The sequence below is a fragment of the Panthera tigris genome, chromosome B2, assembly GCF_018350195.1.
Source record: "Panthera tigris isolate Pti1 chromosome B2, P.tigris_Pti1_mat1.1, whole genome shotgun sequence".
NCBI lineage: Eukaryota > Metazoa > Chordata > Mammalia > Carnivora > Felidae > Panthera > Panthera tigris.
This window is the reverse complement of record NC_056664.1, coordinates 15,049,097-15,075,499: the sequence shown is the minus strand read 5'-3', so window position 1 is coordinate 15,075,499 and position 26,403 is coordinate 15,049,097. Positions and strand designations below refer to the sequence as shown.

Here is a 26,403-nt window from a genome sequence, read left to right as displayed (position 1 = left end):
GAATAATAAAAAAAATTTATTTTGTAAATCAAATAAGCACTTGCCAGGTTGTCTATACAAACCCAATGTTGGGGGTATTAGATTTTCTTATAATACACCAACGTTACCCTATACAATTGGAGGGAGTAACAGTTAAAATACAGTGCACAGGTTGGTCTAGGTTTTCTCCATTCATTGAAAAATCTGAATGAAAAGTAGTCACACAGAAACAATTACATATTCTACTTTAAAGATATTATACCCACTCTACAATAAAATGGAATTGAACGTCTGCTTAAGTAACGAAAAGGTTAATAAATGATTTGGGTTACAATCAAAGGAACGGGAGTGTAAATCTTCAGCAGGACAGGTATTTTCAAAATAGAGCAAAAGGCTCGACATTCTCAAACACAGAGAATACAGAAGGAATAGCTTCCGCTTTACACGTTCTTGCTTTAGTGTCAGAAAAGCTGCAAATCCGATACACGTACGTTAAGGCCGAAGTTTCCTAGACGGGAGTTCTAGATTCGTTCGCAAAGGACGGCGACAGATTCGACGGAGCATGGTGGGGTGGAAGAGAAATGCTGGGCCGGTGCTGACGTGGTTAATGTACAGGCAGAGGCAGGGATGCGGAGGAGGCTGAGACACAGAAGCAAGGCTCCTGTCACTAAGGGCAGCTACAAAGGGAAGGGCACGAGCTGAGCCGGGGCCAACCCAGGCAGGGACATGTTCGCTGTGGCTCAGGGTGTTTATTTTTAGAGTGTTCCCGAGACAAATTCCAGCGAGATGTCTGGTTTGAGTCAAGCCTTTCTTCTCGAACTTGACTTCTCAACTGAGGTCCTTGGCGTACTTGAGGGAAAAAATGAATACATTCGGATTTGGTTCTGTTAGAGACGAAGCTGGAAAACCGGCCGAAGGGGTAAGAACGGCCCCGAGACCAAACTGCTGTTTCCTGGAAAGAACCGTAGAGACAGGCAGGTTTTGCTTACTAATGGAGCAGGAAAGGTGTCGATTTGGAGTTTAGGTTATTTAAAAAACAAAACAAAACAAAACAAAACCAGGGCAGGCGGGAGGAGGAGGCAGGAATGCAGAGGCAGCCTCGAAGGAGACGGAGCCTGTCCGTTCGATGCCCTGCCTTGGGCATGCGTAGCTCAGGCACCTGTACCCACAGGGGCGTGTTGGCAGCTCTCAGCTCTGGTTAACTCCCCAGGGCCCGGACACGGGCTCCCTGCGAGTTGGGCCGGGCATCCTCCCCCTTCCTGAGATTAGAAATTAGGCGAAGGCCTAAATCCCCAAGTGATCTGAATCCCTCTGAGCCAGGCTAGTTCAGGGAATGGTCACGCTGCTCAGAAGCCTGGGCCAGCCAGCAGCGGGGAGGGCATGCTCGTATTTCTGGCCCATATGCTTTTCCCATAGAAGACCTCTGACCAAACAAAGAGAACACGGTCCCGGACCCTTGTAACCTCCACGGACGCACGCAACCTGAGCCACCCAAAGGCGAGTTCGTTGCTCCCAAGGTTGCGGGGATGGGGAGGCTGTCCTGTGCTGCAAACGACGGCAGAGCAAAATCCAAGGCCCCGCGTCCAGGGCCTGACGCAGCGCACGACTGCAAAACAGTGGGGATGTCACCTGGAGTACTTTCTGGCAGATGAAAGAGTGTCACCCCACTGAATGTCACTTAAAGACATGTTTTACCGGGAAGTAAGGTCACCTCACTTGTTTTTAACCTACACGAGTTACTGTTTGCTCTGAAACGTAATTGCCTACAGTGCTTGTGCCTCTTGGGGATTCTTTTAATTTTGGAGGAGTGTCTGCGCTCCAGGCCCTCTCTCTAAGCTCTTATTAACGAAAGTTGTATCTACATTAAGCAGTGGCAAACGTGGTCTTAATGGATGTCATTTACTTAAATCTTTAATAATTAAGGCAATTGCTAAATGTGCAGTATTTTCTGGGGCTCCGTCCCTGAAAGGGGAAGAACGTACTGCCACAGTAGTTTATGGAGCAGCTGAGAGAATTCTGGATCAAGTTGAAAACGATTACATTACATTCACTTTGAAACTGATACCACCAATGCCAAAGTACTTGATTCTCATGCCTATTTGGAGTTCAGAATCTCTGTGCTAAACCTACGTTTTGAAAAAAGACAATGATTTACACTTCCGGAAGTTTCGAAATGACATCCAAAGGACAAAGGTAATTTGTCTGCCAACAGTGACGGTGGGTGATTTATTTCACTCGTTTGAGCGACACTTGTCTTCTCCACTGTACCAGGTCGCGTGCACACGTGTGTGTGGAGAAAGATGGAAAACGTGGCCTCTGTGTCCTCGTTTTAAAAATGCTTCTCCTCTCCCACATCAGTCATTCAAATAACATGAGAACGTGCTTCTCTAAAAGGAACCTGTCGGTATCTAGGCATTTATTTGTTTTAAAAACCAGAGGTAAGGCAGGCATAAGAAAGTCTTGAACAACCAAAGGAATAGACCCAGGTTTGGACGATGAGCCGGCATGACGGTTCTCTAATTTCCAAGCATATTCATTAAAGAAAGACTTGTGTAAAAAGTGCATCCGCTATCTAAAGATCTAGATACTGCTGCAGAAGGAAAACTGAGTGGTTCTCTTGCATGCAAAGCAGATGAAGACCAGAAGGAAGGAGACCGTGTTGCACAAACTAGACTTCCATGCCGAGAATTAGCGCGTTTTCTAGGTAGGCAATGCCACAAATGGGAGTTACCTTACGGTTCTCACATCATGGAGACTTAAGTGAGAGGGTGGGAGAGAAACCTAGCACTCTGGGAGGTAAAAGAGAGTCCCCAGTACCGTTACAAAACTTCGTTAGGCAACAAGATTTTCTAGCTGGAAGGCACGTAAAAAATAACCATGACAATAACAAAGACAATGGAAATGAAGAGGAAAAAAATCTGCTTTGGGTGGACAGGAGAGGGGAATCATTAACACCCCAAACAACTGGGCCTGAAACACAGTTACCCTAATGTGGGGACTGGCTGATGGAAAGGACCGGGTCCTCAGGTAAAGAGATTTGGTGCTTTTGGTTCAGTTTCGGTGATTCTTCAGCACTTAGTGAAGACGCCGAGACCCCCACGTCCTCTGACAAAAGATTTAAAATTGTGGAGAATTATGCAAATATTTACTGTTGATATGTCCCACAGGTTAGACCAAGTTCACTGGTCCAGCTGAGCGGGGTCTCCCACGCTTTGTCCACCACCGCTCAGCGTTACAAAGCCAACTAGACAGAAAAGACGAAAGGAACAATTATGAAATTCTTGACTCCTTTCCTTGGTCATATGTCCATAATCTGCATAAAATAAATAATACATGTTAAATCGAAACCAGGATTAAAATCTGGAAATGGGGGAGGGGGCGGGGAAGGACAGCAGTCTGGTTTTCTTAAGGCAGAACGATAAGGATTTCTTTAAACAGACACTTTATTACATCCACAGGCGATAAAATCCCAGAGCTACTGTTAGGCACGTAAATACAGACCCTGTAAGAAAAAAAAAAAAAAATCAAGCATAGTATTAGTTAACAGTTACTTAAGGAACAACTTTTCATTAAGAAAACACAGCTGTTTATCCACCTACCCACCAAGCAGAACAATGAACAAACGCAAGAAACTCAGATCGTCTGCTAATGTGCCACATTCCACGAGACACCTGCCCACGACAACACTCCACTACTTGGGGCACCAGGGTGGCTCAGGCGCTTGAGCGTCTGCCTTTGGCTCGGGTCAGGATCTCATGGTTCGTGAGTTTGAGCCCCACATTGGGATCGCTCCTGTCAGTGTGGACCCTGCTTTGGCTCCTCTGTGCCCCCCGCCCCTTTCTCTGCCTCTCCCCTCCTTGCACGCTCTCAAAAATAAATATAAAAACGTTAAACAAAAAACAAAAAAAACCCCTCCACTCCTTCAAATCATCATCTTCAAAGTACAAATTATCCAATATTCAACAAAACTTTTTAATGAAAGCTGAGAATCACAGAAATTCTGTGGTCACAAAATACATGTATATTACAGGGACACACCCTTTAAACTAACTTCATGAACAAAATTCCACTTCTAAATGCTTTAGAAACTTGAAAGTACTGATTAATCCAAAACGTTAAATAGGAGTTGCAACGGATGGCTAATTATATTCACATGTGAGTCTTCATTTCCTCTTCGGGCTCAAAAATTACAAAACCAAAATAACTCCTCACAGGCAGTGGGACCAACTGAAGCAGAGAGATCACAGTTCAAAAGCCTTTTACTCCATCCATAAAATGTTCTATCTTGAATTCCACTAAAAAAGTTTTCAAGTAAGTAACGACTGTTCAATGAGAGTAACTTACAAAATTAAAGATTCTGACCATCGTAAAGCACGTCGCTACACTACTAAGGGGAAAAAAGGCCAATTACGGTATGATGATCCATCTATTAGAAATTGTAAGGTGCCTTCTAATTTCAGAGACGTTACAATGCGAAAAAAATGTGTTAGAATCAACAAAGTGCACATCTTTGACTTATTTTCTAAATTTTATGTATTTTCAGCTGTTCTGAACGACTTCGACACAAAATAGCTTACCTGCTAAATATTTAATGTTATCAAGCTTGTGCGACTCCAGCATGGTTTTGAGGCCAGCGACCTCAGTGTCTATCTTCCTGTCGGTCTGGGTGACAGCCCGATCTTGCTGGGCATGCTTTTAAAACAGAGAGAGTCACAGCGTTAAACCAGCTGGGATACCTCTGTCCCCATGGCTCCCTCCTAGGGACCCTCCCCAGCAGGGTGCAGTCGGAGAGAAAGCTGGGGTAAGATTGAGGAGACCTGGGCTTTAGTCTCTGTTCTTCCATGCTCACACTATGTGCACTGATCAGGGCCTTTAATATTTCTGTTACTTTATTGTAAGAATACAGTATACAATACATACAACATACAGAATACGTACTGACTACTGATGTTACTGGGAAGGCTTCCGGTCAACAGGAGGCTATTGGTGGTGAAGTGCTCGGGGAGTCACAAGTTATATGCAGAGTTCTGATGCATGGGAGGGTCCCTAATCTCCCTATTGTTCAAGGATCACTTGTAGTTCCTTATGGCTAACAATTCAGGGAATGAGTAAGGAAATAAATGCCTGGATGAGTAGAAAATATTCTGGAGGAATATTCTATTCTCTGATGGAAGTGTCTTGTGAGTTTCAGGGGTCCCAAGTAACATAGGAGGGAAAAAAAGTAATGCATGCCCTAAGTTCAAAAACAAAATAAAAAATAAAAAATCTCCATTCCTTATTCTTCAGTCACTGAGATTTAAACTTTCATTAAGATAATCAAACATTCTATTAAGTGCAAAAAAAAAAAAATCCCCAAGATACTCCACACTTCTGGGTGCGTACCCCAAAAACTGAAAGCAGGGACTCCAACAGGTACGTGTCCAACCACATTCATAGCGGCATTATTCACAATGGCCAAAAGACGGCAGCAACCCAAGTGTCCACTGATAGGATAATCCAAACGTGGCACGTCCATATAATGGGATATTATTCAGCCTTACAAAGGAGGGCAATTCTGACACGTGCTACAACACGGATGAACTTAAGGGCACTGTGCTGAGTGAAATAAGCCAGCCAGTCACAAAAGGACAAACACCGTATGGCTCCACTACCATGAGGTCCCCAGAGTAGTCAAACCCATAGAGACAGAGAGTAGAACAGGGGAGAAGGGAATGGCGACTCAGCGTGTAGCAGGTGGTTTCAGTTCTATAGGTGGTCAAGAGTTCTGCAGATGGACGGCAGTGATGGTTGTGTCATGATGCGAATGTACCTAATGCCATCGAACTGTTCACTTAGAAGCGGTTCAGGTGGTGATTTCGTGTGTACTGAAAAGAAAACCCCTAGGACGCTGAGCCTGCGTGCATCCTCCCTATGACACATCACGAATGACAGTAACCATGCGTGGGGTGAAGCAAAGAGGGACACAACCATCAAGGAAAGTCAGTCTCACGTCTTACCAATGCCACCATTTCTGTCCTCATTTCCAGCAGCTTCCTTTCATTCAACGAATACTGAAACAAACATGTAACCCAGGTCAGATTCTGATTTATTCCTCTCTCCCTTTCCTCCTTCTGCATTCTCCGTACTTCCAAGAACACAGAACACTAGAGATCACCTCTGCTGCTAGCCCCTCTCCTTTAGATGCGTTTGCTCAACTTTCTGATTTCTAGCCACTCACTGCTCCAGCATCTGGATTCCTTTCATCACCCTGTCACCCCCTACCTCTCTCCCCTGCTCCTGTGCTCTCTTCGCTGTGATGTCATTAGGCCCCTCCCACTAGGGGACCAATCTGCATGGCTGCTGAGTCAGATGCTTTTTGGTTGTGAGAGGGTTGAAAAAAGTGGGGAAGGATGTAGTTTGGGAGTTATCCCTTCACAATTACAAAATTGGTCACTAGCTGAGGCTTAGACAAAGATAGGAATTTTATAAAGTTGGGGGAAAAACAGTTTCAAAGAATATTATTCTGTGACGCACATGTTGCCTAAAGATACAATTTAAGTACATCGATACAAGAAATGCACGAACCATCACATGTTGGTTTTAATTACACAACAACAACCCACTTGGGTGTTGTCACAATCCAGTGTTAATAAAGGAACAGACTAGCACTACCCAGAATCAAAATGGTATCTTGCCTTTGGCTATTAATGCTTATGCAAAGATTTAGTGCAATTTTGTTGTCACTGAGACCAAATTCAGATATACCACCTTAGCAATGGGCATTAGGATTTAACTGAGTTAATGAAAACCTATAATTTAAGTGAAAAATTAGCTTTTAATTCGTCACTAAATTAACATTGTTATAGGAGAGAAAAGCAATGCTCTAGTATCTAGAAACGTTCTAGCTATAAAATGTTCCCCTGGCAATAACAGGGGGATAGAGTATAAAAACAGTGATGCCCAGAAATGAAAAAAAAAAAAAAAAAGAAAGAAAGAAAGAAAAGAAAAAGAAGACAAAAAAACCCCAAAAAACCAACAAAACCCAAAACCCCAAATCAAGGAATAGCCTAGGACCAAAGACTGCTCATCGCCTCTTTGTAGGTCAAGGTTTCAGAAAAGGAAAGAGCTATGCATCAAATCACCACAAGAGGGCAGGGTGGACTGGATCTTTCTGCAAACCTTGGGCTCCAGTCTTCCCTAAGTCAGTCTTGACGAAACAGAAAAGAAAAGCCTAAATCTTGACATGGCCATGGATTTTAGAATAACTTCTATGGGATTCCATCTTCCTGCACCCCAAAGCAGTTTATAGGCTGTACTGCTTTTGAAACTGGCTGGATGTGCCACCAGTTATATCTTTGAATCAGCATTATAACTTTATTTAATTTTATTACTATTATTTTTTAAGTAGGCTCCACGCTCAATGTGGGGCTTAAACTCATGACCTTGAGATTAAGGGTCGCGTGCTCTACTGAGTCAGCCAGGCGCCCCAGAATGATAACTTTATTAAACGAGGAAAGGGAGGGTCAAATAACTCATCTTCCCCAATGCACACTGAATCCACGCCAGCTGCGAAACAGTATATATGGTTGTCCTGCATTTCAGAGTCTTCTAAGTTAAGGATTACTGAGAACTACTTCTCAGCTGGGCTAATAAATCACATAAATTCACTGGCTTTAGCCCATGTTTATCAATCCCATACCTTCCCATCTCCTAGATGTATTTCTTCCCCACCTGGTTAGCTATGGGCTAAATCAAGTGCATTCAGATTTTCTGCTAGGTACATAACCCATAGGGACAAATGTAATTAAAAGAGTTTCTCTTCTTCTAGAGACTAATTGTATGCTAATGATTGTCAACTATTTTAGCGGTACGAGGTGATTTAATCTTCATGGTTGAGACGTGTTTTTTAAGACAAGAAAGACAGGTGACATGGGCCTAATAATTATTTTGGACAACAAGGCTCAGCTTAACTCTTGAAATCCAGACACAGTTCTAAAATAAAGTTAAGTACCTATTTGCATTTTAGTACTGGCTTCATTTATCATCGCAGCACATTTTGGTTACAAACTGTGAAAAACACGAAGTCAATGGACAAATGTGCATACTCAGTTTCTACAGGTGTATCCAGTTCCGTTTGTGAAAAATGCTTTGCACCCCCTATTTCTCATTATCCTAAGAATAAAGACGCTATCTAACTACTGCTATCAAATTGAAATAAAGCCTGAAGAAGATGGATGGCTTAAAAATCGCTAGAGGCAACTCAACATGTATCTTTATTAGAACATATTCACTGAAGCATTATGTACAATCACTGAGACGTGGAAGAGGTAAGTGTCCGCTGATGGGTGAATGAAGAAAATGTGGTGTATATGGGGCGCCTGGGTGGCTCAGTTGGTTGAACACCTGACTTTGGCTCAGGTCATAATCTCACAGTTCGCGGGTTCAAGCCCCACGTCAGGCTCTGTGTTGACAGCTTGGAGACTGGAGCCTGCTTCAGATTCTGTCTTCCTCTTTTTCTCTCTGCTCCTCCCCCACTTGTGCAATCTCTCTCTCTCAAAAATAAACGTCAAAAAAAAAAAAAGAAAATGTGGTGTGTGTGTGTATGTATATATGTGTGTGTATGAAATATTACTCAGCCATAAAAAGAAGGAAATCCTGCCATTGGGGACAACATGGATGGACCTCGGGTGATTAAATAAGGGAAAGACAAATACTGTATGATCTCTCTTACATGTGGAATCTAAAAAACTGCCCCCGAACCAAAAAGAAACCCCTCAAAACCTGAGCTAACAGACACAGAGACCAGGTTAGTGGCTGCCACAGGTGGGAGCTGCAGGGTGGGTGAAATGGGTCAAAAGGTACAGACTTATAGTCGTAAACACTGTAAGTCCTGGGATGTAACGTAAGGCATGGTGACTACAGGTAATTGTACTATATTGTATATTTCAAAGCCTTTAAGAGAACAGATCGTAAAAGTTCTCATTGCAAGAAAAAAATTTTGTAACAACATATGGTGAGAGATGGTAACTAGATTCACAGTGGTGATGGTTTTGCAATGTATACAAATATGAAATCATTATCTTGTATGCCTGAAATGAATATAATGCCGTATATGTCGATTATAACAATATAATAAACTTTTCAAAAAGTATTACTGTGAAAGTTCTGAGGGGGGAAAAAGTACTTATCTGCATCGTGTTTGAAAAAAGCAAGGGCAGCAGAACTGTATTTCCAGTTTTCTTGGGTCCCCATATGTGATCCCCCCACGTTGCTGTATGAGTACCAGTCGGCTTACTTACTCTAGAATCTTTTTTGTAACAAATGTATACAACTACTTTTCCTAATTAAAAGTTTCAATTTAACGTAACTCAAAGAATCATTTAAAATTTGCATTTCAAAACAATGCAATAAAGTCATTAAGATGTCTTTATTAAAAAAAAAAAGACTATGCTTTGGAGTCTGCATCTCCCTCTCTGTCTCTCTCAAAAATAAATAAACTTAAAAAAGCTTACATGGAAATATTTTTTTAATCCTGAATTTCAGTGTAGAATTTGATATTAATAATTTAATATTCAAGACAGGTCATGAACTTAACTTTTGAGAAATCAGGACCTGTGGAGGTTTAAGTCAGATTAAACAGAGCGAGATTGAGTTTGGTTTCTTTGGTAACGTCTAAGTAACACATAATTTAGTCTCTCTGAAATAAGATTCAAACTTGATTTGACCAAGATTTTAATTAAAAAAAGGTTTTTTTTAAAGATTTTTTAAAGATTTTGAGTAATCTCTACACACAATGTGGGGCCTGGACTCGTGTCCCTGAGATCAAGAGTCACAGGCTCTACGGACTGAGCTAGCCAGGCATCCCTCCAAAATTTGCATTTTAATGCCATTTTGGAAAGCATCAAATTTAAGCTCTAAGCCAAAAACAGAATTAAAGCAAAAACTGCCTACCAACAATACCTGGGTAAGTGTGTGCCAGCACTGCTGAGCTGTAAATAAACTCAGACCTGACCAAGTACGCTATCCTGCAGAGAAATGAATTCGCACTCGGTTTTTAAAGAAAGGACATACCAGTTCCTTCACTCTGCTCTTTTCTAGATTGAACTCTAGTTTGGTATCTGTCCGGACCTTGACCACTTCATCCTAGGAGGAGGGCAAAGAAAGAAAGAAAGAAGTCCACAGTGAGAAAGGGGAACCTTGGGGTGCGAAGCCTACAATGGTGACCCTGCGGGTTCTCTCCTGAGCACGGGGTGGGGCCAGGGGATCTCAGAGATACGGAGACACGAGGCCCGTCCCTGGCCAAGCCATGGCTGCACTCAGCCCTGTCTTGGAGTCCCCAGTCGCATACACAAACAATCCCCTTTTACGCTCAAGTCAGTCCAGGGGGGGTTATTGTCGCCTTCAACCTCAAGATTCCCAGGGTAATCTCTTTACAGAATTTGTGGCAAAAGTCCACTCTGGAAAGCAGAGTTGGGCTCAAAGAAGGAAAATACTAAATTCTGGTTTACATAAAGCCTTCTTTCTGACACTCACCAGAACCTTTTCTTCCTTAACATCCATGTCCTTTCCACTTAAAAAAGAAAAAAATCAAACAGCTGGCACAGTAAGCATTTAAAACCACAGGTCATTCTCCAAGGCCAGTCTCTTCTAAGAGAATCTAGAGGTTCCAAGTGGCTACCTAAGAATTTTTTAACCTAAAAATGACTTAATTCATCCGATTCATCCTAGAACACAATTTTCTTAACGAATTTGGTTACAGACATCACTAACTTATTCCATGACTATGTTCTTAGCTAAATCTTCTAATGTGTACTTCTGAGACATATCACACAAATAATTAACAGAGAATTAAAGGGCTTCTGACATTATATTTGTTACTATGTTTATGTAAGTGCAAACAAGCAAGCAGGAGTGAGGATCTTACCATGACTTGTTGCTTTAACCGATGTAGTTCGAGGTTTATTTTCTAAAAACACATCAAAAAAAAAAAAAAGTCAAGGGTACGTTTAGAAGGTTAGAAAAAAAATACACAAAACCTGGTAATAAACACACATCAGGACAACGTATTTGTGCATGAGTTTTCCTGATTCTTTTCTCATTGAACACGAACCTCGCCGCATTCAGAATGAAATGTGACCTGCACAGCCCCCGCAGCAGAAATCTGTCATATGCCAGGAGGGTAAGACCACGCGTGTGACTATCTTGAGATCAGTTTTAATTCATTTCGAAAGATACATAAAATCAATAATGCAATTGTTTTCAACATACATGTTTGCCTCCAGAGGCCCTGCTTTCTTTAATACCTCCTTCAACTTTGAACGAATTCTGCCTTCAAACAAGCTGATTTCAAGGACAAGTATGAGAGTTTCAAACTTTACCATTTCTAGCAAAAGAAGGAATCTTTTGCTAGAAGGCTTCTTACAAGACTAGGATGAACCGGTAATAAATGGACTTCCTCTACGGAACTCTAACGAGGACTGAAAACAAAAGGAAGGATGCAAACACAGCACGGGCCGCACTTTACAAACCACGGGATTCTTTATAGCACCACTTGGTCAAGAGAACCCAAATTTGGAAACAATTTTAATATGCACTTGACCCTTGAACAACGCAGGCGTTAGGGGTGCTGACCCGCACACAGTTAAAAATCTGCATATAACTTCTGACTCCCCCAAAACTTAACTAATAGCCTACTGTTGACTGGAAGCCTCACCAATAACATGACACATATTTTGCACGTTATATGTATTATATACTATCTTCTTACAATAAAGTAAGCCACTGAAAAGGTAATGTTATTAAAAATCTTTTAATGCTTATTTTTGAGAGAGAGAGAAAGAGAGAGAGAGAGAGAGAGAGAGAGAGAGAGAAACGGTGTGAGCAGGGGGAAGGGCAGAGAGAGAGGGAGACACAGAATCGGAAGCAGGCTCCAGGCTCTGAGCCGTCAGCACAGAGCCCGACATGGGGCTCACGCTCACAAGCCGTGAGATCACGACCGGACCTGAAGTCGGAAGTTGAACAGACTGAGCCCCCCAGGTGCCTCAGAACAGGAAATGCTGTAAAGAAAATCCTAAGGAAGAGGATACACATTCACTGAACTGTGTAAGTGGACCTCTTCAGTTCCAACCCACGTTGTTCAGGGGTCAATCTCCCGTACGTCACAGGAAAATAATGTGGCACATTCACATGACCCTACAGACAGTGGACAAGAGCAAAATCTGCTGCTGCAAGCCACACTGCATGCTTCCCCCGGATGAGGTTCTGGAAAAGGCAAAACTGGCCAACGGTGCCACAGGCCAGGCTAGTGGTTTCCTAGCAGGGTGGGGGTCAGCAGATTTCTGAGATTTCTGGGGTCCCAGTAACATTCTACTTCTCGACCTGACTGGTAGCGGGCACCTGGCGAAGACACGTCTATCGTGCACTTTGTCTCTGCGTGTTGGGTTTCAACGCCTCGATGCTATTTTGTAAAGATGAGGGGCTCTTCAGTGTTACCTCATTTTCTGCTCTGAGGGCTGAAAATTCACTCTTCTCCAAAATAACCATATCTTTTTTCACATTAGCAATCTGAGACATGATTTGCTGAACAGTGATCTCCTAGGAAGAGAGAAACAAAACACATCAATAACCTGGGCGGGCCTAGGACGTCCGCCTCCTACCTGGTATCATCTTTGCGAGAAACCAGAGGAACGCGGACGTGAGAAAAGCAGCGCAGCGAGGCCATGCTCTCTATTAATGAGGAAAGGAAAACGGTAAAGACCAAGTGCAGTATCATCATCAAGCGTGCCACGGTTAGAAGGGTGGCAGTCTGAGGGCCAGCGGCTCACGAACACGCCGCCACAGTGCTGGCCAGATCGCCATTTGTTGCGTGTGGTTGGTGGACTGCAACAGTTTGTTTTCAAGCATAGTGAATTTTCCAGCACGATTCTACAACAGTGGACAGAAGAGCTTCAAATAGGTATCTTTTATGCCACTGGAATCATTCGCCTCTCAACTACTGGTTAAAAGTACCATATGCTTTTCAGAGGTGCCTGGGTGGCTCAGTCGGTTGGGTGACTGACTTCGGCTCGGGTCACCATCTCACGGTTCGTGAGTTCGAGCCCCGTTTCGGGCTCTGTGCTGACCCCCCGGAGCCTGGAGCCTGCTTCCGATTCCATGTCTCCCTCTCTCTCTGCCCTTCCCCTGCTCGTGCTCTCTCTTTCTCAAAATAATAAACATTAAAAAAAGAAATTAAAAAAAAAGTACCATATGCTTTTCAATAGAATATCATCCAAAAATATGTATCACAAATAACATCCCAGCTTCAGACTTGAAATTTGCTACAGTGCCCCAACTAACCTGCTGCATCTTGGTGACCATATCCTTGTAGACAATGTCCATATTGGCATCGGTGATCTTGACCAACGCAGAGACGGTGATTTCTGCTTGCTGGGTGGTAAACCCTAAGCGAACACACAGAGACAGTCACACTCTGGAGACTCCGTTTGTCAGAAAACAAAACAAAACAAAACCCAGAAAAAAACCCTTCACAGAAAGGGAGACAATGCAAAGAAAGGGAGAAAGTGAATTCAGAAAGCCCAGTGTGGCAGGAGGTGAGGAGACCAGAGTCCGGGCTGTGATGTGTCTGTCACTCTGGACAAGCATGACACAGCGGAGTCTATTTCCCCAAGTAAGATAAAGGGCTGGGCTGGTGTCCTCTAACATCCCACCCAGCTGTCAAAAATCATGTTTCCAGAGAATGTCTCATGACAAAGAGGAAGCCTGAAGTGTGGGGTCAAGGGAAGGAAAGCAAGACTCAAAACTACAGATGCAGTTTACTGCTTTTGTAATTTAACAAAGACCCTAGGTAATTTTTCTTTTTCTCTGTGTGGTCTACATTTTCTAGAATGACATGTCTTCCCAAATTTTAAAATGTACATGTTAGTAAAGAATAATTTACTTAAGTAGGAAAGTTCAACTGTTTTATAACCTGCATAAATCCATCAAATCACCGACCATATAAAGATAACTAGTAATTCAGCTGTTAATTTATTTGATGTTAAAAAGACAAAATCATTCTTTTATGTTTCCTCTACAAGTCTCTTGGGTTACTTGTGGAGAGGGGGCCAGGTGCTACTCAGTAAATGATACTGAATTAAATTATATAAACATCCAACTCAGCAGTGTTACTGTTTCCAATAACTGTAGACGGTAATTTACATTTCACATTGGAAATCCTAATAAAAATGCTTAAAACCAAGTCCCTGGAAAGTAATTTTTTTTCCATTAAACACTTCTAGCCATAAGAACTACGGAAGAATCTACTGATTATTGTAATTAAAGGCACTTTGAATAAAGTTATAACTGATAACAATTTGGATCAGACGAAGCATGGGAGTAAAATTTTTAAAAACCAAAGGCAAAATCTTGAAAGAAACAAAAAAGGACCTCCAAAGACCTACTCCCTTCACTTTACTCGAAATCCTTAAATTTTCAACACGTGGGTCATGCACATTTAGAAAAATCATCTAAAAGGTTACCCACCAAAATGTTAATGCTGTTTAGCTCTGGGGTATTGGGATTCAAAACAGTTTTTTTGTTGTTTCTTTTCTGCCTTCCCCATTTTTTGAAAATGAAAATGCGTCTCGCAAGTTTTGAAACTTTATGACAGGTTCCTAGTTAAATATAATTAGTTTGGCAGCGATGAGTAAAAGAGAAAGAGAAACCGGAGGAGAACTTATGCTGATGATCAACTCCACAACCTTATAGTTTATAGCCAGCTGTGGGAGGAGAAAGGGATAAGAAAAAGCAGAAGTTAGGCCTAAAAACCTGCCGGGTTACCAGGTACAAATCAATGTTTTGTGAGAAGGACAGACCAATACACGATCAGGGTCAGTGAAGCTGCAAGACGGACGGAACTTCTCTCAAGCAGGAGACACAGCCTCGGAGAAGAGGACAGAGGGTGGGGTGTTCCTGGACGGGTCCTTCTGGGCCTCACCCTACGGCATGGCGGACCCATATGGCTCCTCTAAGAGGCCTCGCGCCCTACACTGCAGTGGGTTCCTCCCAACACCGGTCTTGAGAGATGCAAACACTCAGGGGTCAAGGTTTGAAAACAAGAAAAGCAGGAAGTACATCCATCGGAATAAGACACTTTAAACATGAACAATTTTTATTTATCAAAACTAACTAAATCGACTTGTATGCGGGGGGAGGGGAAGTAAACCACACCTGTTAGCGGGACGTAGCTCTGAGGCCATCTCGAGGCCACTGCAGCTACCCTGCCACTTAGCAAAATTTGTGACGCTTCCTCACCAACCCCACGCACCTGCGTGGAGTGAAACCTCCCCATTATCTTGAATGTGTCTTTTTACGTTGGGTTACTTTCAATGCAAGAACACGAGGTCCATCCAAAAAAAGAAAAAGTAGGAAGACTTCTGCTTATCAAGACAATTCTTATGCCCCTCTTCTCACTTATGCTCTTCTTTTTCAAATTCTGAGCTGAAAGACACTTTGGTGAAAGAAAGGCCTAACGTTTCAACTCTGAGAAGCAAAGTGGTGAAAATTACGATACAGTGCTTGACCGTTTCTCCAAAGTGCGTTCAAGTACACAGTATTTCCTTTAATTCTCAAAAGGATCTTCGGAATTCTTATTGCGCTGACGCTACCGATGAGATGAAGAGATGGAAACTGGGAAGAATGACAGAGCTGCCTGGCTGTGCAGCGGGGCCCCGGGCAGAGCTTGAACCCAGAACTTCTAACTCCCCTGCCCAAGCACGGCAGAACTCACACCATCGCGTGTCCTGGGCAAGTGAAGCACAGGGTAGCCCGGAGAAACAGCCACACAGGGTAGTAAAGGGTCACAGTACAGAGAATGAGAATTGGTGTGTCGGTCTAGATGAGACAAAAAGAGAACGTGGGGCGCCTGTGTGGCTCAGTCAGTTAAGTGTCAGACTGCGGCCCAGGTCACGATCTCATGGTTTGTGAGTTCGAACCCCACGTCGGGCTCACAGCTGTCAGCACAGGGCCTGGAGCCCGCTTCAGATCCTCTGTCCCCACTCTCTCTCTGACCCTCCTCCACTTACACTCTCCCTCTCTCTCAAAAATAAACATTTAAAAAATAATAATAAAACACAAGTAAAAGAGAATGTTACCTATGTACTGAAGGCACTTTCGGTAAATGTCGTATATGTTAGAGCTACCTTTCATGTTAATGAACAGCAATAAGGGAAAATATTAGACTATTTAAAAATGCCACAAGTTAGAATTATTAGCAACTGCTGCTCAGGAAAATTTTAATTTCATGAAAGTTTTCAAAGCACACATCATGCATAGTAATAAAGCTACCCCTTCTATGCTACAGACAGCTGTCACAGGAACCATTCCTGACTTTTGCTAACTTGTGTCTAAATTTTTAGCTAGAACGCTGTCCTTCTAGAATGATGTCATAAAAAATACACTTCTTGGGGCGCCTGGGTGGCTCGGTCAGTTAAGCGTCCGACTTCGGCTCAGGTCACGATCTCGCAGTTTGTGAGTTTGAGCCCTGTGTCGGGCTCTGTGCTGACAGCTCAGAGCCTGGAGCCTGCTTCGGATTCTGGGTCTCCCTTTCTTTTCTCTCTGTCCCTCCCCTGCTCACACTGTCTCTGTCTCTCTGTCTCTCTCTCTCTCAAAAATAAATAAACATTAAAATAATTTTTTTAAAATACACTTCTCTCGGACAGAGAGAAAATGGGTGGGAAAAGTCTCAACTGTACCAATGAAGCGAAAATGTCCTTAAGCAAAAAATACGAACTTAAAAAACACAGAGTGAGCAAAAGATTACCTGTAGACTTACAAGTCAAAGAATAATATGAGAAATTAGATAAGATCATGAGAAGTCATATTTTACAGCGTTTTTTTTCCTGTGGCATTGAGCTTGGCACAAAAGGATTACCATTTTCTTCGAGTAAACACACTAAGGCATGGGTGTCGAAGTAGAGCTTCCTGTTCCCACAAGAGGTGAACTCCCTCCTTTTGTGCTCCACATCTCTCCTGTGTTCCAGCTGCAGGCTTCCAGCAGACAGGCTTAGTTCTAGAAAGGACAGGACAATAAAGCTCAAAACAGGACCTGGTGGTAAAGGAAAGCCAGGAAAGAACATGGCATACCTCAAAAGCCTAACTGGTTTTTTGTACGTTTATTTTTTAAAAGTAATCTTTACACCTAAAGTGGGGCTCAAACCCACAACCCCAAGATCAAGAGTCGCGCACTCTTCTGAATGAGCCAGCCAGGCACCCCTCTTTTTTTTAAACAGCTTTATTGAGATGTAATTCACATACTATGCGATTCACCCATTTCAAGTGTTTAATGCGATTTTTACTATAATTATAGAGTTCTGCAACCTTCTCCACAGTTAACTCTAGAACATTTCCATCATCCGAAAAAGAAACCCTATATCCTTTAGCTATCACGCCCCAATCTCCCTACTCCCTGACCCCCATGCAACCCCTTATCTACTTTCTGTCTCTACGCATTTGCCTACTCTGGGCATTTCATAGGAAGAGATCATAAGGGATGTGGTATTTGTGACTGGTTTCCTTCACTTAGGTGAGGTTTTCAAGGTTCACCCACCTTGTAATTACGTGCACTTTTTATACCTTTTTATTGCTGAATCACATTGTGTTTCAGGAATATACCAATTTTTTTCTTATCTGCTCATCAGTTGAAGGACGTTTGAGTTGTTTCCACTTCCTGGCTATTAGGAATGATGCTGCTGTGAACGTTAGTGTATGAGATTTTGTGTGAACCAGTTTTCAATTCTCGTGGGTATATATCCAGGATTCAAACTGTTGCATCATATAGTGACTGCTTAACCTTATGAGGTTATGACAGGCTATTTTCCAAAGTGGCTATGCCATTTTTCATTCCCAACAGCAGTGTCCGACGGATGCAATTTCTCTACATCCTCAATACTTGAAATTGGTTTTTTTTTTATTATTATTATAATCATCCTAGGGGGTATAAAGTGGTATCCCATTGCAATTTTATTTTATTATTATTATTTTTTTTAGATGTCTCTTCAACTATGGTATTTACTTATTTGTTCTCTACGATTAAGAGTCTGTTTCTTGGCTTACCTCTCTCTCACCTTTTTTCCCCTCTGTTTGTTTCTTAAATTCCAAATATGAGTGAAATCATAGGACTTATTTCGCTTAGCATTGTACTCTCTAGCTCTATCCATGTCTTTGCAAATGGCAAGATTTTATCCTTTATATGACTAAATAATATTCCAATGTATATCTTTACCACATCTTCTCTATCCATTCATCAGCCGATGGACCCTTGGGCTGCTTCCGTAATTCGGCTGTTGTAACTAATGCTGCAATAAACATAGGGATAGTCCATTGTAGTTTTCATTTGCACTTCCCTGATGCCTGATGTTGAGCATCTTTTCATGTGCTTAATGGCCATTTGTATATCTTCCTTGGAGAAATCTCTATGTCCATTTAAAAAAAAATTGGGTTATCTTTTTATTATTGAGTCGGTTAAGAGCTCTTTATACATTTTAGATAAAAGTTCCTTATCATTTATATGATTTGGAAATATTCTCTCCCATTCTGTGGGCTGGCTTTCACTTTATCGACGGTGACTTTTGAAGCACAATAGGTTTTTATTTTAATGAAATCCAATTTATTTATTTTTTGTTCCTTGTGTTTCTGGTGTCATATCTCAGAAACCACTAGCTAATTCCAGGACACAAAAATTTACACCTGTATTTTTTTCCTAAAAGTTTTATAATTTCAGCTCTCATATTTAGGTCTTTGATCCATTTAACTTTTACGTGGTGTGAGTTGAGGGTTCAACTTCTTTTGAGTGTGGATGTCCAGTTGTTTCAGCATTATCTTGGAATTTGTCAAAAATCAACTGGCTGAAAATATAACGGCTTTATCTCTGGGTTCTCCATTATATATCACTGATTTATATTTGTCCTTATACCAATGCCACATTTTCTTGACTACTTATAGCTCTGTAGTGTAAGTTTTTATATCAGGGAAGAGTCATCTAGTTTTGTTCTTTTTCCAGATTGCTTTGGCTATTCTGAGTCCCTTGTATTTCCATATGAATTTTAGGATCAGTTTACCAATTTCTGCAAAGACGACACGTGAAACTTTGAGAGAGATTGTTTTAAATCTGTATATTAATTGGGGGAGTACAAATTCAATCCATGAACATAGGATGTCTTTCCATTTCTTTTTTTTTTTTTTTTTGGTTTTACTGTTTATTTATTTTTGAGAGACAGAGACAGAGACAGAGTGCGAGTGGGAGAGGGGCAGAGAGGGAGACATAGAATCTGAAGCAGGCTCTAGGCTTTGAGTTGTCAGCATAGAGCCCAACGCAGGGCTCAGACCCACGCACTGTGAGATCATGACCTAAGCCAAAGTCAGACGCTTAACCAACTGAGCCACCCAGGCGCCCCTATGTCTTTAATTTTTTAATAACGTTGTGTAGGTTTCACAGAAGAGCTGACACTTGAACACAGGTTTTAACCACATGGGTCCGCTTATACACAGATTTTTTATAGTACAGTACTGTAAATGTATTTCCCCATCTTTATGATTTCCTTAATAACATTTTCTTTTCTCTAGCTTACACTATTATAAGTATATGGAATAGAACACACGTCATAGACAAAATATTATATTATACACAACTGTCTATTAGGTAAAGCTTCTGGCCAAGCTATTACCAGTTAAAGTTTCAGGAAGTCAGAAGTTAAACACAGATTTTCAACCATGTGGAATGTAAGTTTTGTGGGTTTTTATGTTAAATTTATCCCTAAGTATTTTATTCTTTTTGATGCTACTATAAAGGGTATTGTTTTTTAGATTTTTTTCAGATTGTTCATTCTAGTGTAGAGTAATGCAACTGATTTTTGTTTTTTGTTTTTGTTTTTTTTACATTTTTCATTTTGATCTTGTATTCTGCAATCTTGCTGAACTGGTTAATTAGCTCTAATGGTTTTTTAGCAAATTCCTTAGAGTTTTCTATGTACAAGATTATGTCATCTATGAAGAGTGATAGTTTTACGTCTTATCTGGATGCCTTTTGTCTTGACCGGGTCAGAACTTCTAGTACAATGTTGGATGGATGGTGATTTGCTCCTGATCTTTGGTGGGAAAGTATTCGTCTTTCACTATTAAGTATGATGTTAGCTGTGGGTTTTTCACAGATGCCTTTCCCCTTTTTATCTGAAGGGGTGCTGAATGTTGTCAAATTCTTTGTCTTTTGAGATGGTCATGTGGTTTCTCTTCTTTATTTTTTTAATACGGTGCAGTACGTGAATTGATTTTCAGATCTTAAATGAACCTGCTGTTCCTGGGACAGAATCCCCTTTTGTCACGATGTATATACTCCTTTCTTACATAGTGCTGAATTTGATTTGCTGCGTATTTTGCTGAGGATTTTTGTGTCTTTATCCATAAGAGGTATTGGTCTATAGTTTTCATTCTTTGTGATGTCTCTGTAAAAGCCTATCTTTAGAGAGAGGTGTCCTAACAATTTGTATATTATCTTTTCTATGAATTTCTGTGCATTTAGCCACAGATCCAACCCATTTTGTAAACTTGTTTCGAGGTTCCCTGGCTTTTGTATTTCATGAACCATAAAAATAGTTTTAAAAAATATGTAACAATTGCAATGCCAATGAGTAATTCTGTCAAAAAGGACATTTAAACATAATAGCTCCTTACTATTACAATACTATAAAAGGCACTTTGACAGCAAAAGAAAAAAAAAAGAGATGAACAATATAAAAAAAAAACCTTTCAGGGGCGCCTGGGTGACTCAGTCGGTTGAGCGTCCGACTTCGGCTCAGGTCATGATCTCACGGTTGGAGTTCGAGCCCCGTGTCGGGCTCTGTGCTGATAGTTTGGAGCCTGGAGCCTGCTTCGGATTCTGTGTCTCCCTCTCTTTCTACCCCTCCCCTGCTCATGCTCTGTCTCTCTCTGTCTCTTAAAAATAAATAAATGTTAAAAAAGTTAAAAAAAAAAACACTTTCATTTAAATGTAATAAACATAGCTGTATGAAAATATTGCCTCATATTTGTTCTTACTTTTCTACGATGCCAGGTTTGGAGAAGGGTGGTAGAAGAAAGAACAGTCACTACTAACTCAGAGTTCAAAGGTTTTCTCAGCAAGATCCCTAGGTGACTAGAAAGATAGTTCAGCTCCTATAGTCAGTCCTTCACCTCCAAACATTTTAAAGGAAACTGCACGTAAGCAAAAGTGTGGCGTGGACAGGACCCTACAGATCTGATGCTTGTCTGTAAGCTACAGCAGTGGTTCCCACCTTGGAAAGAGGCTCAGTCGGTATCAGGTACAAGAAATCCAATAATCATTTTGTACCAAGCGCGGTTTGCAGACTGATGAAATACAAAATGCAACAGCTATCATATGTATGTGTGAGTTTAAGGGTTAAACAAAAAAAAAAAGGCCCTTACTTTCAGAGAACTGTTAGCCTACAGTATAAGGTCCTTGGCAAGGGGCAACCGGATGGCGCAGTTGGTTAAGTGTCCGACTTCGGCCCAGGTCATGATCTCATGGTTCATGAGTGTGAGCCCCATGAGCATTGGGCTCTTTGCTGTCAGCACAGGGCCTGCTGTATTCCCCTCTCTCTCTGCCCCTCCCCCACTCATATTTTTTTCTCTCTCTCAAAATAAATAAACTTAAAGAAAAAAAAGGGCGTTGGCAAAGCATACAAATACAGAGCCTGTCCTAATTTAGCCCACACTTGCCCTTTCAGCTTTCCCTCCAGCCACTTAAGCTATTCCGTTTCCTGCACTTACATAACCTTGGTACTCCAACCTTAAGTCTGCTCTGCCCCCCTTTTTCAACTGGTAAATTTTACGAAACCTTTTTACGCTTTTTCATTTAATTTTACAATCTGCTCAGCACATACTAAGTTCCGGGCAGAGCATTACACTCCTCTGTATGGTTCTGTCTGCAAGTTCCACCCAGGGCAGGGGGCAGCCTTGATTGCTCCTTATCTGTGTTCTCAGCCCAGTTCAGACAGCTCGATCACAGCCCTCCCTGTATTATTCCCACATCTGTATCATCCATTGGTCCAAACATCCCAAGAGCAGCCAGTCTTAGTCACGTTCACGTTGTTAGCATCTAGCAGAAGGCCTGGCATGCTGCAGGCCAGAAATAATTTTTTTTCTTTTAATGTTTATTTATTTGAGACAGACAGAGAGTGTGAGCAGGGAAAGGGCAGAGAGAGAGGGAGAGAAAGAATCCCAAGCAGGCTCTGCACTGTCAGCACAGAGCCCGACGTGGGGCTCGATCTCCTGAACCATGAGATCATAACCTGAATGGAAATTAAGAGTTGGATGCTTTAACCGACTGAGCCACCCAGGTACCGCCAGAAATTTTTTAAGGGAACTCTATGATCTGGATTATGAGACTGTCTAGAAAAGAAAATTTGAAATCAACTCCTTTCGCCTCTTCACCAATGATCTTTCTATTTTACATTAAGTTGCTCAGTTAAATCTGGTCTTTCTTCATCCTTTATGTCCAGTCCTGAGATAAAAGTGGCCTCCGTAAGAAGAGACCCGAATGTCTGCCTGACACAGAACAGACCTAGCTCGAGAAACAGTGGGGGTGGACAAATGAATGACCGAATCTCTTACGGGGCTCTCTAGAGGTTACCCCACCCATCTTTCAACTGTGCTGAACTGTCCCATGGGTCGCGAGTTGAAAACACTGGAGTCTAGAGGTGGCTTGTGAAGAGTGATGGAGTTTTCTAGTATCGAATTTCTTGTTTAACCAACAAAAATAATCACTTGTGTGATTTAAAACCTCTCTCTCTCTCTCTCTCTCACACACACACACACACACACACACAAAATAAACTATCACAACTACTTTCGAAGCAAGAGCTAATTCCAAACTTCGATACCGCAGATTTTTTTTTCTCGTCCAAAAACAACTGGAATTTATTTCAGTCGCAAAATATGTACTGCCATCTGAAAAGTGGAGAAAAGGACTGGCCACTTGTCACTTGGCAGGCCAACCTCTGCTGACAGAAGCTGCATGTCCTGCCTTCTGTCAAAGGGCAGAGCCTGAGGACGACCAATATTCTGGCATGTGGAATACCTCTGACTCATTTTTTCTCCTTTATGGTGACAACACAGTGAGGCCCAAGAACTGGGAACTCCTACCAATAACCAGGAAGCAAGTAAAGGGAGCTATGCTAAAGCGTCATGTGGAATTCTCCTTTGGAGGGACCATCAGGCTATCAAAAGGATATTAAAAATGCATACAAAAGCAGCCCAAAGTTGGCCTTGAACAGAGGAGGAAGCCAAGCACAAACTTCCTATTTGTAACATCCTTAAGTCTCAGTAGCTCTGGTACTGAACACAGCATGAGGCTGGAGGCAAAGGACCAAAACTTATGCTGCTAGTTAATGGGCACACACACTCCTTAAGTGTGTGCTGTCTGTTTCCCCATAGTTAGGCATCCGTTCTCACTGTGAAGAATGAGATCCTTTGGGACTAACCCAATAGGACCTCCTTCTTGACACACTGTCAGAAAACTGATGAGAAAAGGCTCTTCCCCTTTGCCCCAGCATCTTGAATTATGAAATGAAAATAAATCACAAGTTACCAGCCTGTCAAAAAAAAAAAAAAAAGAAAGAAAGAAAGAAAGAAAGAAAGAAAGAAAGAAAGGAGCAAAAGCACTGAAATAAAGACCAAAGCCATCTCTAACTCAGAATTACTGCAGGACACTGACAGAGTTCACGACTCTTTCTCCACTCTTTATACATAAAGCTTCCTCCCTTCACTTTCTTCCTCTCCCAATCAGTTTCTCCCCCAGCCACAGGCATTCTCAAATTTTAGACGCGGTCAACATTCACAGGGCATTTCTACTGAGAAAAACGTAATAAATAAATAAATAAATAAATACCCATCAGTGTAGTTACTGATGGCTACCGACTCATACGTATAGCCCACCCAAAGTGATATTTTTGCCCTTTGCTAATTAATAAATTTTTTTTTAACGTTTATTTATTTTTGAGACAGAGAGAGACAGAGCATGAATGGGGGAGGGTCAGAGAGAGGGAGACACAGAATCTGAAACAGGCTCCAGGCTCCGAGCTGTCAGCACAGAGCCCGTCGCGGGGCTTGAACTCATGGACCGCGAGATCATGACCTGAGCCGAAGTCGGCCGCTCAACCGACTGAGCCACCCAGGCGCCCCATGCCCTTTGCTAATTAATAAAGGTGACCACAAATGATGGGATCTAGTAAGCAACCATTTGCTGTCTAGTAAACTGAGCCTGTTTTTGGACTTCCCTAATCTTTATGCAGGGCAGTGACTGCCCTCACCTTCCAGAATTTAATCAAATGCCACCTTCTGAATGAAACCTATTCTGATAACCCCATTTAAATCCATAGCCGGAGGCCCCCCTCACTTCTAACCCTTACCACCTCTGTTTTTTTTTCCCCTACAGTATTTACGTACGTATATGTAAATTACATGTGTATGTGTAAGTTAAAGCTATCAAGCCGTATCATCTCCTCTGCTAGAGTGAAGATCCGAGATTTTGTCAATTGATACAGCCCAAGGACCCAGAAAAGTGCGAAACACAGAACAGGCAACTAGTGGTTAAGGAGTTAATAAACCCGTTAGAGTGGGGGGGGGAGGGGGGGGGCGCCTGGGTGGCTCAGGTCAGATCTCACCGTTTGTGAGTTCCTTGGGAGTCGGGCTCTGTGCTGACAGCTCAGAGCCTGGAGCCTGCGTCCGATTCTCTGTCTCCCTCGCTCCCTGCCCCTCCCCCGCCCACTGTCTCTCTTAAAAATAAATAAATCTAAAAAAAAAAAAAAAAATCCATGAGAGTCGGAAATAAAATGGTAATAAGCTCGCAGACCCCCGCAGCCGCCCGCACCCCAGGCGCGACAGGACGCACGAGTCAGCGGCGCCCACGCGGCGGCTCCCCGCATCCCGGAGCACCTGCTCCCCACCCAGCGCGCGGTCCTCCCCGCAGCCCGAGCCAACAGCGCGACACACACCTGGTGCCCGGGACTCCGCGTCATTCGGCTCTTCCCGGCTGGCCAAGGCCAGGCGACCGCGGGTCACCAGGGCAGGGCACCACACAGACCTTCGTCCCCACGCCCCAGAGGAGCCCGGCGACCTCGGCAGACCCGACCTGTGGGTGGCCGAGCCTCCCCCCCTGACCCAGCTCGGGAGGTTAAAGCCAGAGCTGCCCCCCGCATCCCGCGGCCGCGCGGCCCTCACCTCTCCTGGAGGAAGCGACGGGAGCCACCCGGCCGCGGCACAGGTGGAGGAGGCCCGCGGCCGAGGCGACGCCCGGGGCGAGGCCCCGCAGGCACCTCCCAGCGCCGCCGCGACCGGCCGGGGGCACGGAGGGCCCCGGACGCGAGCGCTCCCGCTCCGCGAGGGGCCGGCGCGGGGAGGCGGCGGCGGCCAGGCGCGGGGAGGGCACGAGCAGGAGGAGGAGCAGCGGGGAGGCACGTGACGCTCCGCCACGGGCCGCCGGGGCGCGGGGCCGCAGCGCCCCCAAAGCCCCCGGCAGCGCGGACAGGCAGTGGCGCGCCGGGACGCCGCGGCCGCCCGGGCTTCCGCAGCGGCCGGAGGGCAGGAAGAGCAGAAGCCGCCGGCGGCCCGTAGGGCGCTTCGGCCTCCCGCCCGCGACGAAGCCGCACTCCATCGCCACGGCGGTCACCGGCCCGGGCGCGCGCTCATGCCGCCCCTCGCGCGGCGCCGGCCCGTGTCAGACGGCAGGAGCGAGCGTGGGCGGCGGCCTCGGCCCGCCCTTTCCTGCCGGGCTGCCGGGCTGCCGGGCTGCCGGGCTCCGGACGCGCGCCGAGGCGGGGCGGGGCCAGGGGGCGGGGCCGGGGCGGGGCCGGGGGCGGGGCACGGTCCCAGGCACCGCGAGAGTGACTTGCCCCGGACCAGCTCAGTAGGGTGGAGGCGGCGGGCGCTCCGGGATCTGGGTTGCCTGCCGGGCTGCCACGATTTGCATATTCAAAGAAATTAATGACCCTGGCGCCCTTCAGAATCCCTTGAAAAGTCCCCGCACCACCAGGCTGCCCTGGTCATTTTTCTGGCCGAAGTCTCCCAGAGTGTGGTGTGCACGTTAAGGGAATTAACAGGGCCGAGGGAGCGGCGCTTACTTAGTCAATACATTTTAAAGGATAAACTTCAGAGCTTTTGTTTTCGGATTAGTACACAATCTGGGGAATTTAAAACGTGGGGCTTGTATGTTAACGGAGAGCTACTGGCGTAGGATATCTGACACTAGTGGGGTTCAGTTCAGTGAACTTTTTGAATGCCTAGCGCACCTGTCTCGGTTACAGGTCGGTCTGTTGTGTGAACTCGGTGTTTCCTGAGTGAAGGAATGAAACGCACAAAGCTCAAGGCTTGGAGAGAGAATGAAAAATGAGTTGTCCTTGTCCTCCAGGAGTTTTCTTA

General features: G+C 43.7%; 1 protein-coding gene across 2 annotated transcripts; it reads right to left on the bottom strand.

Annotated features, from left to right (window-relative positions):
* On the bottom strand, positions 1–25,766 carry MCUR1 (mitochondrial calcium uniporter regulator 1). 2 transcript variants are annotated; one of them, XM_042985693.1, is made up of 9 exons: positions 25,207–25,766; positions 16,868–17,005; positions 13,294–13,397; positions 12,451–12,552; positions 10,883–10,924; positions 10,030–10,101; positions 5,976–6,029; positions 4,557–4,671; positions 1–931 (listed from the first exon to the last, which is right to left on the bottom strand). In XM_042985693.1, the coding sequence occupies exons 1-9, from the start codon at positions 25,637–25,639 to the stop codon at positions 867–869; spliced, it is 1,125 nt and encodes a 374-aa protein (XP_042841627.1). In that variant the 5' UTR covers positions 25,640–25,766; the 3' UTR covers positions 1–866. The 2 variants fall into 2 exon arrangements, with proteins under 2 accessions (XP_042841627.1, XP_042841628.1); XM_042985694.1 differs by lacking the exon at positions 1–931 and adding an exon at positions 3,408–3,481.
* Between the last annotated feature and the right edge of the window lie 637 nt (positions 25,767–26,403).